Below are 14,284 nucleotides of genomic sequence, written 5' to 3' on the forward strand. Positions count from 1 at the left end.
GAGAATTATGACAGTTTGGCTATTGTGGCGGTTTTAATAGGTTTGAATGCATGGCTCAAAGGGAATGGAACTATTAGGACCAGCTGTGTTGGAGGCAGTGTGTCACTGTGGGGGTGGGCTTTGAGGTCTCATGCTCAGGTTCCACCCAGAGCAGAAGAGAGCTTCCATCTGTCTGTCTGTCTGTCTGTGGATGACAGTGACCTTTTACTACCTGCAGATCAAGATGTAGAACTCAGCTCCTTCTCCAGTACATGTCTGCCTGCAGGCTGCCATGCTTCCTGCCATGATGATAATGGACTGAACCTCTGAAAATGTAAGCCAGCCCCAATTAAATGTTTTCTTTATATGAGTTGCCTTCATCATGATGTCTGTTCACAGCAGGAAAACCCAAACTAAGACCGAGGACGGTACCAGGTGACCATGCTTTTGTTTAAAAAGAATGAGGGCTTTGGGAATTTGGAAAGCAGTGGAATGTTTTAAGTAAGATTTGATGGACCATACCATTATAAGCATGGGAGATAGTGGTGCTAAGGATGATTTGAACTGTGTGCTCCTGACTTCAGATGTTTCTGGGGAGAAAAAATTTAGTATGTGGCCTAGAGACAGTCCTTGTGATGTTTTGGTGAAGAATGTGACCCCCCCCTACCCCCCACCTTTTATGAAGAGTCTGCCTCAGGCTAAGATGAAGAAATTGAAAGGAAATCTCAAAACAATGTAGTTTAGACTTTATCATGTGGTTCACTCTTATGAACAGGTTTCTGATCAAGCCAGGAAAGGAGAAATACAAAAATGTTTGTTCAAATAATAAAGGGGCACCAGAAATTGGAGTGGAGCTAAATCCTGTGTTCAAGGATATTAAATGGAATTAAGGAAGTGGTGACCTTGGGGCAAGATCCCACCCACCTAAGCTTATTGTATATGCATTTGCAGTTGAACAAGATGTAGTTATATCATGTTAGGTGTTATTATTACCTGATTATTGTTTTAATTTGAACCTTTAGTCTGGAATGAACTACAATCCAAAAAGTGAGAGCACACCTGTGATCTAGAAGTTGATGCTGGAAGACACACACTTTCAGTCTGGATCTTTAGACATAGTGGCCATGAAAAGCTTAGGTCAAGACATGCAGGTGTATGCCTTTAACCTCAGGACACAGAGGCAGGCAGATCAAGAACAGATCAAGAGTTCAAGACCAACCAGTACAGAGCAAGTTCCAGGTAAAGAAAAGCTTAAGTCGAGGCGTGGTTGTACAGGCTGTTAATTCAAGCTGTTAGGAGATAGACACATGCAGATCTCTAAGTTCACAATAAATCTACAGAACAAGTACCAGGAAAGCCATAATTAGGCAGTAATGGGATTCTTCAAAAAATAATAAAGATGTAATAGAAGAAGGAGGCCATGTTCCAGCCCCAGAAAGCAGAAGAACTTGGCAGCTTTGGCCATGGAGCTCTGGCTTTGGAGTCTAGAATAGAAGGAACTACTGGGACAATAAGTGATACTGATTAGCTGGCACTAAGAAATTAGCAGTGATTACAAAGAGACCAGCATCACTGAGGTGAAATCTGGGAAGTTTTTTCTGAGAGCACAAAGAAATCATGTTCCAGAGATAACATCCTACTGGCAGTCAGACTGGGTAATGTGTAAGAACCACACAAGTGGTACTGGACTTGAAGGCATGAGGGGTCATGGGGAACAACTGAGGCTTGGCACTGTGAGGGGCCAGGAAAGGCCATTGGTGAAGGTACAGCCTCAGTGACAGTTGAAGGCCCAGGACTGAAGGGGTCATTCAAAGAAGTCAAGGTTTTGAACCATGAAGGAGGCCTATGAGAGGCTATTGATGAAAGTGCAATCTAGTTTCAGGGAAAGACACCAGTGTCTTGGGGATACCAGTGCCATGGATGACCAACAACAATAGCAGCAGCAGTCGAGTGGAGTCAACCAGAGCCTTGAGTGCCGTGGAGGCCTGAGCTGGAAAAGTGACCCAAGCACTTTGGAGGAGCCTGGAAGATCATGTGTGGATTCGGACATTGGAACAAGAAGCTATGAAACTGAAGTCGCTTTGGAGACCCCATGATGTTAGAGATGCCAGAACCATGGGATACTTGCTGAGGGAAGCTAATAGCACAGAGTGGATCCAGCCCAAGAGAAAGAATTATGTAGTAGTCAACAAACCTGAAAGGAGTTGGACATCAGAACAGAGTTTGGAGTTTTTCCAGCTGATTTTTGGTCTTGCTTTGGTCAGGTAGTTCCTCACTATGGCATTTTGGAATGGCAATGTATATCCTGTGATGGTGGAAACATGGTCTGCTTCTGGATTTTCATGTTATAGGGGATTAGTTAAGAGATTGCATGAGGGGCTGGTGAGATGGCTCAGTGGGTAAGAGCACCTGACTGCTCTTCCGAAGGTCCTGAGTTCAAATCCCAGCAACCACATGGTGGCTCACAACCATCCATAACGAGATCTGACTCCCTCTTCTGGAGTGTCTGAAGACAGCTACAGCATATTTATATATAATAAATAAATAAATAAATAAATAAATCTTTAAAAAAAAAGAAAGATTGCATGAATCTCAAAGGAGACTGTAAACTTTGAAATTTTAAACATTGAGATTGTGGTAGACTGTGGGATTTTTGAACTTGGAAAAAAATGCATTTTTGCATTATAATGGCTACAATCCTATGGTGGCCAGGGTGTGAAATGTGGTGGTTTGACTAGGTTTGGCCCTTGTCTTAGTTAGGGTTTTACTGCTGTGAACAGACACCATGGCCAAGGCAACTCTTATAAGGAAAACATTTAAATGGAGCTGGCTTACAGGTTCAGAGATTCAGTCCATTATCATCAAGGTGGGAACATGGCAGCATCCAAGCAGTCATAGTGCAGGAGGAGCTGAGAGTTCTATATTTTCATCTGAAGGCTGCTAGTAGAATACTGGCTTCCAGGCAGCTAGAATGAGGGTCTTAAAGCCCACACCCACAGTGACATGCCTACTCCAATAGGGCCAACCTACTCCAACAGGACTAGACCTTCTAATAGTGCCACTCCCTGGGCCAAGCATATACAAACCATAACATTCCATTCCCTGGCCCCCATAGGCTTGTTCAAACATATGAGTCCATTGGAGGCCATAACTAAACACAATATAATGCAAAATACAATTAGTCAACTTCTAGAGTCCCCATAATCTATAGCAGTGTCAACAATGTTAAAAGCCCAAAGCTTAAGGTCTCTTCTGAGAGTCATCCAATTACTTAACTGTAATCCCCAAAGAAAGACTTGAAACCAGCTGGGCAAACTCCAAACTCTGCATCTCCATGGCTGATGTCAAAGCTGTCTTCAGATCTCCAATTCATTTTTCATCTTTATTGACTGCGACAAACTTCTTTCTTCTGAGCTACTTCCACTCCCTGTTAGCAACTTTTCTCAGCATCTCCTGTATCAATGTGATGTAAAGAATGTGGCCCGGTTATTTCTGATTGGCTAAGAAAATGCTGAACAGTCAGTGATTAGTTCAGTGATTAGGCTGAACTTCCGATCCAAGCCAGGGACCTGAGAGAGAGGAGGAGGAGGAAGAAGAGGGCCACAGGTCAGGTGAAGAAGATGAACAGAGTCACCATGATGTCAGGCATGAGGCAGATTTGCCAAGGGAGTGCTCCTTGAGGACAGACAGACAGAGCAGAGAAAGCTAAGGTGAGACTAAATGCAAGTAACGTGTGTGTGGCTGGGAAACAGCTAAGACAGCATAGAGGGTTAGGAATATCTGCTCAGTTATTGTGCTTAAAGCTTGTGGAATAAGTCTATAGGGCTCTGTCTCAATTATTTCGGGAGATAGCTGAGTTAGAAAAAATCTCATCCTATAGACAAGGTTCTCTATGGGAAATCAATTCTTTTCTTTTCTTTCTTTCTTTCTTTCTTTTTTTTTTTTTTTTTAATTTTCTTTTATTTTCTCAAGACAGCTGTCGATCTGGCTGCTCTGGAATGTGCTCTGTAGACCAGGCTAGCCTTGAACTCAGAAATCTACCTGTCTCTTCCTCCCGGGTGCAGGATTAAAGGCTTGTGGCACCAATGCTCAGCTGGGAGATTCTTTACAAATGTCAGAAATCACAGACGAGTGGAAAATTGCCCTATCATTGTTGCGGGAAATATAAAATGAACGCCAAGCTTCCGCACTTCTCCCAGCTACTCTCAGCCCCAGCAGTCCCACCAGCCAGTTCTTAACTCCTGGAGACTCTCTGAGTCAGAGCTCCAAAATCTCTCCACCCAGCTTGCTAAGTTCCCACTGGCGGGTTGCTACTATACCAACCCTATGCTTCAAAACCCACACGGCCTTTGTGGTGCACATCTGGCAAACCCACGCTTTGCCTTCGTACCTTTCTCTTTTGAACCCAGACGAGCTGCCACAAGAAGGAAAATGCAACACAAACTTAGTTCAGAAAAAAAAAATTGTAACTCAATCACTGGGCACAGCAGCTAAAATCTTGTACGCCATATTAAATCTAAATCCTCCGGTTGCGAATCCTGACGGATCCGCCATTGAAACCAGGAGACACTAGTAATTACATCTTGTCCTCACACTATCCCTGTCGAAAAAGACCAAACTCTCCTGCTTCCTCTCTTCCTCCGTGCATCCTGGAAGTCGCCCCTACTTGCTCAGTGATTGACTCCTTTATTCATTAGGGGATTGATTCACAAGAAGCCTGAGTGTATGACTCACTCCTTGTCCGCAACCCCTCCCAGGAGAGCAGAATTAGCATCAAAATACAAACAGCACCAGCGCCATCTACAACAGGACACTGGCAGGGAAATCTCAGCATCCATCCAAGTCTACAGAGAAAGGCTGCAGGAAAGGATTTAACCAACGTTGGTGACTGGCAGAACCGTCGTTGACCTACGCGTCCCTTTCTCACAGGAAGCCCCTCTGTATCTGAGGTGCAGAGCTGCATGTGCTCAGGACTCAGCCATTTCCGGTGCAAGTGGAGAGGGGCCCTGTAAGTAAGACTCATTTGAAAATGCTCACCCGTCTCCAACCTGCATTCATATTGATTTGTGTTCCTCAGTATTCCTGAAAGGGGCCTTCAGTCAGCATCTTATATTTATTAGCCTAGTACAGTGAACTGAAATGTGTGCAATTGGAATTATGGGCCCTGACATTCTGTGGGGACAGAGCTTTTGCTGTTGTTTGTTTGTTTATACTGTAACCAATATTTTGAACGTCTTTACTAAACTTGACTTGTGAATGACTTGCTTCTCCTCCTTCCCCTCTAGGTCTAGGTCGGGCTGTCCTTCATGACCCAGGTCCATCTGTGGTTCAGACCTATGCTGCTCCCACGGACTCCCCCAGGCTGTATCTCAGATAAAGAGTTCTTTCTGACAGCTCCAGGGCTCTGAAGGTCAAGGATCAAGCCCCCACTGGAGGATGCTGGGCAGGTTGTGGTTTGAGTGAGAACGCCCCCCACAGGCTCATGTTAAAATGCTTAGTCACCAGGGAGTAGAACTCATTGAAAGGATTTGAAAGACAGGAGGTATGGCCTTGATGGTGAAAGTATATCACTGGGCATGGCTAGAGATTTTAAGAGCACATGTGTCTCTTTGTCTCTCCAGTATGGATGAGGATTTAACTCTCCCTCCCATGCCCGCTGCTGCCATGCTCTTGCCATGATAATGCACTAAACCCCTAAAAGTGTACGCAAGCCTCTAATTAAATGTTTCCTTTTATAAGCGTTGCCTTGGTCATGATGTCCCTTCACAGCAACAGAAGAGTGGCCCAGATAGCCCATGTTCTACCACCAGGTCACTCCCACAGCCCCTCACTAGGGGATTCTGGGCAGTGCTCTACAACTGAGCCGGTCCCCCACCCCTCATAGGGGGTTTCTATGCAGAAACTCTGACTCTGCTGCCTAATTAGGCAACTGCAGCTGTGCAGTTTCCCTGTTAGCTTTTATAATGTAATACAGTATGGGATCTCAATTTTAAAAAAAAATGTATCCACAGCAAGATCTGCTGGCCCTCTCCTTTAATCACAGCACTTGGGAGGCAGAGGCAGACAGATCTGTCAGTTCGAGGCCAGCCTGGACTACTGGGGGAGTTCCAGGACAGCCAGGGCTACACAGAGAAACCCTGCCTCGGAAAAACAAAACAACAACAAAAACAAAGAAGTATCCACAGTTGACTTTCATGGAATTTCAGAAATGAATAAACCGAAAAGCAACACAGAAGAGCGACCTACCAAAAGGAATCCCCTTAGTTAAAAAGGTTCACCGAAGCTTTGCCATTCCGGGGAATATAGTCCCCAGAGAGTGCAGCCACTGAGGAATTCTGGGAATTGTAGTTCCAACGCCAGTAGTGGTCAAGGTCGTTTCCGCTCCCGGGAGGGGAGGATGTTTGTGAGTGCTTCCTGTGAGGTGAAAACCTGGGCCATCGCTCTGCATTTCCTTTGCGCCTGTGCTCCTGATGTATCCCCTCAGTGACCGCATCTGCGGCCCAGGAACAAGCCCGGCATCCAGGTCCTCTCTCGCTGGGCTCTGCCTGAGGCGGGGCTGCCCTACACTGACACACCTCAGCCCCTTGCAGAGCCCCAGGAGAGGCTAGCTTCCCAGGGGAGCCTGGCAGGGGAGCTATGATGAGAGATGGCCCATGTCCTGAATCCTTAAGTGGTATGCAACTTTACTTTTTATGTGATTCCACCCCTATTTATTTATTTATTTATTTATTTAAATAAACAATATTTTTATTTTGTTAAAGTTATTAAATAAATGTATTTAATAATTAGAAGAAAGAGAGAGAGAGAGAGAGAGAAAGAAAGAAAGAAAGAAAGAAAGAAAGAAAGAAAGAAAGAAAGAAAGAAAGAAAGAAAAGAAGTCAAAAGACAACTTGTGGGAGTCAACTTAATGGTACCCAGAGACTCAAACTCAGCAGGTTAGACTCAGTGGCAGTTTCCTTTACCCGCTGAGCCATCTTGTAGGCTCAAACTCCCCATTCCTTGGAGAGGGTTTAGCGTTTTTTGTTATTGTTTTGTTTTGTTTTTTAATTGGTCATTATTTTCATGCCTGTGGGAAAAGAGACTTTGGACTTTGTGGCGGCTCTTGTAAATGAACAATGTTTACTAGTAATTAAGTCTTTTAGAGGGAGATACAAAAGAGGACTCTATCATTTCCATGTATGGAAACAATAATATGTAAGATAGCTGTCACAATTGATAGATCTTTCTGAGAGTGGTAGTCAGTCATGACACAGCACGCATCATAGAGTTCAGAGCTTAGTGAAGATTTGTTTTTCTGGAAAACCCATCACTACAGGCAGCCTTGTGAAGGTAAGAGTGCCCAGCACCCCCCACCCCACCCCCCACATGCACACACACAAGCTGCCAGAAATAGAAAATGTGGCCTTTTCTAACCCGCTGCGGTGAGCGAGGTGAGGCATGGGTGGCCCCTTAACTTTAACCCAGAGTCTTACACTACCAATTAGTGGGAAGTAGGCAGAAAAGCCTGGTCAGCGCGCACAGCCCTTGGGGCTGATGGAGAAGCTGAGGAAGCCATGTGGACCAACTGTCCTAGCAGTGTTCTCACGAAGCCCCTCTTCCCCCAGCTTGCTTCCCAGAGCCCTGCCTTGTCTCAAAGAGAAGAGAACAATGACCAAGTTACAGGTAAGTCGGGTTGCTTCCCCCATCCCCACAGTGCTAGGGATTGGAAACAGGACCCCTGCATGCTGGGCAAGTGCTCTGCAGCCACCGTAGCCTATTTGACAAGGTCCAGGCCACGGAAGGACCCTGTTCCCAAAACAAACAAAAACCCTAGACAGCACCTGAGGAAGGACACCAGAGGTTGGGCTGTAGCCTGTACATGCATGTGTACCCTTGTGTACATATGTACACTCACATGCATGCACACATGTGTACACACATGCACACAGAAAACTGGTCACTCTCATTTCCTGCATTGGACTTCCTGAGCATTCATATCCTGAACAACCAGGGAGCGTCTGGCTTCCGCACAGCTTCTGTGGTTGACCCAACTCAGATGATGGAGGAATGAAGAAAGGACAGACACACAGACACATGTACAGACAAGCTGGGATCGAATGAGCTGTGTGCTCTGATGGAGACTCCCCAGCAGCCCTGAAACTCAGCGCATTTATTAGACACCGCTGAGCACCCAGGAGCCATGATTCAGGAAACTGCAGCATGAATACAAATGCACGGGTATTTTACATGGAGTTCAGCCAAGCTCCCCAGCTACACAGTACCCTCAGCTCCAGGGACTACACGCTTGTTTTGTTAACAACAGTGGTGATTTTCACACGTAATTTGTAGTCACCAGGTATCCCTGATTCTCTGTATTCTGTCCTAAAATGTACACTTTTGAAAAATCTTCAGTATTTTTTAAAAAATCTTCAGTACTTTGGAAAATGATTAAAAATGGCAGTTTGTCTGAAACTTTCACTTACTTAATTAGATTTTTGTTTTAAATTTACTGTTTGTAAATGGACAGTACATTATAGTCAATATATGTTATATAAACTACATATATATAATATATATTTACATGGCTGAACACCATGTCATATATATAATATACACACATATATATATTTGTGTGTGTGTGTGTGTGTGTGTGTGTGTGTGTGTGTGTGTGTGTGTGTAATGCAACCTTTATGGAACACTGTGTGGCCATGAGTGTCAACATGCAGACAATGATGATAGTGTTGTTGGACATATATTGGCTGCTTAATGCATATGTGCATATCATACAGTGTTCTGGGTCCTTTCTGTGGTCTCATTTTATCCCTTCAGGGGCATTGGGAGAGGAAGGAATGTCAGTTGAGCAAATGCTTTTATAAGATCCAGCTAAGGCATTTTCTTAATTAGTCATCAATGTTGGAGGGCCCAACCCACTGTAGTTGGTGCCATCCCCAGGCTGATGGTCCTGGATTCTATAAGAAAGCAGGTTGAGCAAGCCAGTAAGCACCACCCCTCTATGGCATGTGCATTAGTTTCTGCCTCCAGGATCCAGCACTGCCTGAGTTCCCATCCTGACTTCCTGCAATAGTGAACAGGAATATGGAAGTGTAAGCCTAGCAAACTTCCCTGCCCAACTTGCCTTTTGGTCATGGTGTTTTGTCCCAGCAATAGAAGCCCTAAGACAACAGGCTCTGTGTAAGCAGTTGCTCAGGTCCTAGTGGCATTGGGAATGAATCTGAGGTGGCATGTGCTTGCCGTCACAGGAGATGGTGACCTTCAGGGATGTGGCTGTTGTCTTCAGCGAGGAGGAGCTGGGGCTGCTGGACGCTGCTCAGAGGAAGCTGTACCACGATGTGATGCTGGAGAACTTCAGGAACCTCCTGGCAGTGGGTGAGGACGGGGCCCTGTGTCCTTGGTGATGTCAGAGTTCACACCCGTGTGTCTGTTGCACGCCACTGCTTCCCTTTTAGGTTACTTATTTTGTATTTTATGTACACGTGAGTGTTTTGTCTGCGTGTGTGTCTGTGCCACATTCACTCATGATGCCCACAGAGGCCAGAAGAGGGCATTAAATCCCCTGGACCTGGACTTACAGATGGTTGTGAGCCAGCATGTGGGTGCTGCACACACACCCTGGGTCCTCTGGAAGGGCAGCCAGTGCTCTGTATGGCTGAGCCACATCTCTAGCCTCTACTTTATTTTTTGTTTTGTGGCAAGGTCTTGCTATATAGCCTAGGCTTGCCCAGAAATTTGATTCTCCTATCTAAGTTTCCTAAGCACTAGGGTAGCAGCTTTGTCGACTGTGTCTGACAAACTGCGTGCTCCTGGGGCCTTGCACTCCAACCCTGCTCATCTCTATTTCTTTTCCTGCTTCGATATGTGTGTCTCAGGTGTTGTCCTTTGCATCTCTCTGGCCACACAGTGCTCTTCCCTGGTGGAATTCCTGTCTCTGTCTCTCTGCCTCTCCCTCTCTATCTCTGTGTGTATGTGTGTTTTTGTCTGTCTGTCTCTCTCTGTCTCTCCGTATATATGTGTGTTTGTGTCTGTATGTATGTTTATGTCTGTCTGTCTCTCTGTCTTTGTCTGTCTGTGTCTGTCTCCCTCTCCCTGTCTCTCTTTATGTATATAGGTTTGTGTCTATCTGTCTGTCTCTGTCTGTCTCTCCCTCTCTCTGTCTCACTGTATATATGTGTGTTTGTGTCTGTCTGTCTCTCTGTCTTTGTCTGTCTCTCTCTCTCTCTTCCTCTGTCTTTCTGTGTATGAGTGTTTGTCTCTGTCTCTCTCTCTCTCTCACTCTCACTCTCTCTCTCTCTCTCTCTTCCCCACCCTTCCTCCCTCTCTGCATTTGTCTGCTGGGGAGCCCTCACAGACCCTGCTTTTCATGTGTCTCACCCTCACTCTCTCCATTCTGCACCTGCCTCCGCTGGTGTCTGAGCACCACCACACTTGTTACCACAGAGTTAGTGCTTCCTTCCCATTATCCTTCTGCACAGCTACACATAGGCTCTTCGAGTCAGGTGCTCAGCACGGGCTAAGGTAGCCTTGAGCCTTCACTCCCAGGCTCACCCCAAATTTCCCGCCATGGCCAAGTGTTGATTGTTCTTGGTTTTAGCTCTTTGTTCCTTAGAGCTTTCAGACATTCACCTTTGACACTGATCTCTAGTTAATATTTCCAGAAAGAAATGAGGACTGGCCAACTTTGATGTCCTCATCCTTGCTGATATCATCTTCTGTTCTCTATTCTTTCAGGATGCCAGAGTCCAAATAAGATGGCGCCTCTTGACACAACAGGAATAAGGTGCCTTCCATTGGGGCAGCTTCCATGTTGGCAAATGACCAGCCATGATGTCAACAAACTAGCCAGAGCTCCAGAAGATGGAATAAACACTCCAGGAAAGGGTCCTCACCTCCTGGAGCAGTGCCACTCCTCCTGCCACTGGGGAGCAGAGCAGCCTTCTCAGGCCCCCGAGGATGACGGCTGTCTGGAGAATCTCCCAAGCAATCATTCCAGCAGTAGTGACAATCAGGAATTTCTCTCTGGGAGGGCTCAGAGTTCTTGGAGTAAGGCACACTTTAGTGAGAGATGGAACCATGAGAAACACTGTCCTCAGACTCTGGTGAAAACGAAGTCTCAGCTGTTGGCTCCAGGTGTTAACATTCTGGGTTGCATTTCCCACCACGATCACAATATACTGCATAAAAGAGATAAAGTCCCCAGCAGCGGTGACTGTGATCAAGTCATTTTTCCCATGACGCTCCTCACCCAGCATTGTGTTTATAGAGAACAGAAGGCCTACCAGTGCAGCAGGGGCCAAGAAGTCTTCAGTGACAGCCCTAGTCTGGAACTTCATCAACAGACCCTCTTAGGAAAGAAGTCCCCTGTGCATAGTACTCACAAGGACACCAGGCATAGCCCCAGTGTCCCCATTCAACCAAGTGTTCATCCAGGAAGAAAGCGCTACTGGTGTCATGAGTGTGGCAAAGGTTTCCGTCAGAGCTCAGCACTTCAGACTCACCAGAGAGTGCACACAGGGGAGAAGCCCTACAGGTGCGACAGCTGTGGGAAGGGCTTCAGCCGCAGCTCGGATCTCAACATCCACCGCCGAGTGCACACTGGAGAGAAACCTTACAAGTGTGAGGTGTGTGGGAAGGGCTTCACACAGTGGGCACACCTCCAGGCCCACGAGAGAATTCACACAGGAGAGAAGCCATATAAGTGTGGAGACTGTGGCAAGCGCTTCAGCTGTAGCTCGAACCTCCACACCCACCAGAGAGTCCACACTGAGGAGAAACCTTATGAGTGTAATGAGTGTGGGAAGCGCTTCAGCTTAAGTGGCAACCTAGACATCCATCAGCGGGTCCACACAGGAGAGAAGCCATATAAATGTGAAGAGTGTGGGAAGGGTTTCAGTTCAGCCTCAAGCTTCCAAAGCCACCAGAGGGTCCATACCGGAGAGAAGCCATTTCACTGCAGTGTCTGTGGGAAGAACTTCAGTCGGAGCTCACATTTTCTAGATCACCAAAGAATTCACACTGGGGAAAAACCGTATAGATGTGAAGTGTGTGGGAAGCGCTTCCCCTGGAGCTTGAGCCTTCATAGTCACCAGAGTGTGCACACAGGAAAGAAACCGTATAAATGTGGGGAGTGTGGGAAAGGCTTCAGTCATGCCTCCAGTCTGCAGGCCCATCACAGTGTCCACACCGGTGAAAAACCATTCAAATGCAATGTTTGCCAGAAGCAGTTCAGCAAGACCTCAAACCTCCAGGCCCACCAGAGGGTTCACACAGGGGAGAAGCCCTACAAATGCGACACGTGTGGGAAAGCCTTCAGCCAGAAGTCCAGTCTCCAAGTCCATCAGAGAATTCACACTGGGGAGAAGCCGTTCAAGTGTGAGGAGTGTGGGAAGGAATTCAGATGGAGCGTGGGGCTGAGTTCTCACCAGAGGGTCCACACAGGAGAGAAACCCTACACGTGTCAGCAGTGTGGGAAAGGTTTCAGTCAGGCCTCATATTTCCATATGCACCAGAGGGTCCACACTATATAGAGACCTTAAATCGGCCATATTTGCTGTAGGGGCTATAGTCAGAGATCACATCTTGTCTTCCACCAGAGAATCCACACTGCATGGAATCTTTAGTTTCTGCTGTCAGGTGGGCTCTTGGCTGATGATTGTTAAAAGTATCCCCAACACGCAGAGTCTTCAGGAGACTTCATAGGAGCTTTATTTTGGTATTTTTGCCCTCAACTTATTCTCCTACTGTACTCATTATGCAAAGGGAAGAGAGTATTTTAGAATGGATCTTCTTAGCATATAAATAAAAGAATTAAACGTATATAGAAAAGGATTCTGATTTAATTATAAAAGGAAACATTGGCAATTGTGAGGAACAGGCCCAACAGGAATTGTAGGGCATCATACTAATGCTGATATTATATCATTATGGGTAATCAATAAAGATTGGCAAAGAGCTTGTAGCAACTGATAGGAGAATTTAACAACTATCCTAAAACCAAATGACTTCAGTTTATACAAAGTAATTGGATTCACCCCATATTGTAAAGAGAACATCAATTCCTGGAGCCCTTACATTTTATACTAATGTCAATAAGTTGGAAATGGCTAGTTATAATTCAGAAAAAACATAATCAAAGTCATTCAAAGTCCATATGTTTTGGGTTTTTTTTTTCCAGTTCAAAAATCAGAGTTCTATGACATTCTTAAGGAATTATTAGATTTTCTTGAATCTTTTCATGTAGTTACTGCCCGCAATATGCAAAAAATGTTTCGGATATAGAAACTACTGAACTTACTCAGTATGACCAAAATTAACTTCACTGTTTATTCAACTACAAAAATTAATTATAGGGAAATCATCCATTGTATATAACATGTCAGATTCCACAAGATAATGATGAAATTGTTCACCTGTTGATGGGAAATGTGCTAGAAACCTCAAATTTTCATAAGAAACACCATAATAAGACTAAAGGTATTGAGGGGGATTTTTCTATCACTTGGCAACAAGCCAAAGAAATTATAAGAAAATGTCCTATTTGTCCTTTATATAACCAAACTCCATTACCTGCAGGGAGTAACCCAAAAAGTATCCAAAGAAATTAAATTTGGCAAATGAATATGTTTCATTTTGCAGAATTAGGAAAATTAACGTATGTGTACCATACCATACTCAGGATTTCAATAGGCAGTTGCTTTAAGTTCTAAAAACTTGATTCTATAATTGCACATTTATTTGACATTGTGGCAATTATGAGAATACCTGGGCAGATTAAAAATGTTATCATTCTTGGATTCGTTTTCTCATAATAAGAACTTCTTCAAAATAAGGACTGTTTTTCAGTAGACCCAAGACACCCTCCTCACCGGATAAATATTGACTCTTGGCTAGGGACAAGGACATAACTTTGGCCCACAGAAAGTCATGTTAGGACATCCCTCCCTTCCAGGAGGGACGACCCCTGAACTTTCCCCCAGTTAACTGCTCTGCCCCTTTCAGGCCAGATCCAAAGGGAAGCCATTGTTCTCCTCAGGACTTAGTGGCCCATACTAGTAGAAGCATGGGAGACAATGATGCTGAGGGTGATTTGAACCATGGGAGCTCAAGAGGTTTCAGAGAATTTTAGTATGTGCACTAGAGACTGTTCTTGTGATATTTTGGTGAATAGTGTGGCTCTTTTTTGCCCTTTTCTGAAGAGTCTGCCTGAGGCTAAGATGAAGAGGTTATTAATTGTATTGGGAAAGGAAATCTTAAAACAGCATAATTTAGGCTTTGTCCTGCTCCCTCATCTGTAGGGCCCCTGCCGCAGACC

General features: G+C 45.2%; 1 protein-coding gene across 4 annotated transcripts; it reads left to right on the top strand.

The window, feature by feature from the left end:
• Nucleotides 1-3,954: 3,954 nt before the first annotated feature.
• Zfp93 (zinc finger protein 93) lies at nucleotides 3,955-13,765 on the top strand. 4 transcript variants are annotated; one of them, NM_001360227.1, is made up of 5 exons: nucleotides 3,955-4,987; nucleotides 5,265-5,426; nucleotides 7,584-7,641; nucleotides 9,219-9,345; nucleotides 10,705-13,765. In NM_001360227.1, the coding sequence occupies exons 2-5, from the start codon at nucleotides 5,416-5,418 to the stop codon at nucleotides 12,498-12,500; spliced, it is 1,992 nt and encodes a 663-aa protein (NP_001347156.1). In that variant the 5' UTR covers nucleotides 3,955-4,987; nucleotides 5,265-5,415; the 3' UTR covers nucleotides 12,501-13,765. The 4 variants fall into 4 exon arrangements, 3 of the variants coding, with proteins under 3 accessions (NP_001347156.1, XP_017177632.1, NP_033593.1); XM_017322143.1 differs by having other exon boundaries at nucleotides 3,956-4,987; nucleotides 5,265-6,652; nucleotides 10,705-13,122; NM_009567.4 differs by lacking the exons at nucleotides 3,955-4,987; nucleotides 5,265-5,426 and adding an exon at nucleotides 6,389-6,652.
• The last annotated feature ends 519 nt before the right edge of the window (nucleotides 13,766-14,284 follow it).

The sequence above is a fragment of the Mus musculus genome, chromosome 7, assembly GCF_000001635.26.
Source record: "Mus musculus strain C57BL/6J chromosome 7, GRCm38.p6 C57BL/6J".
In the NCBI taxonomy this organism is placed as follows: domain Eukaryota; kingdom Metazoa; phylum Chordata; class Mammalia; order Rodentia; family Muridae; genus Mus; species Mus musculus.

Bases quoted from the DNA above. Each gene is read 5' to 3' on its own strand.
- Zfp93 (NM_001360227.1), top strand. The intron at 7,642-9,218 runs GTAAGTCGGGTT...TTGCCGTCACAG, and splicing joins GAACAATGACCAAGTTACAG to GAGATGGTGACCTTCAGGGA. The intron at 9,346-10,704 runs GTGAGGACGGGG...CTATTCTTTCAG, and splicing joins CAGGAACCTCCTGGCAGTGG to GATGCCAGAGTCCAAATAAG.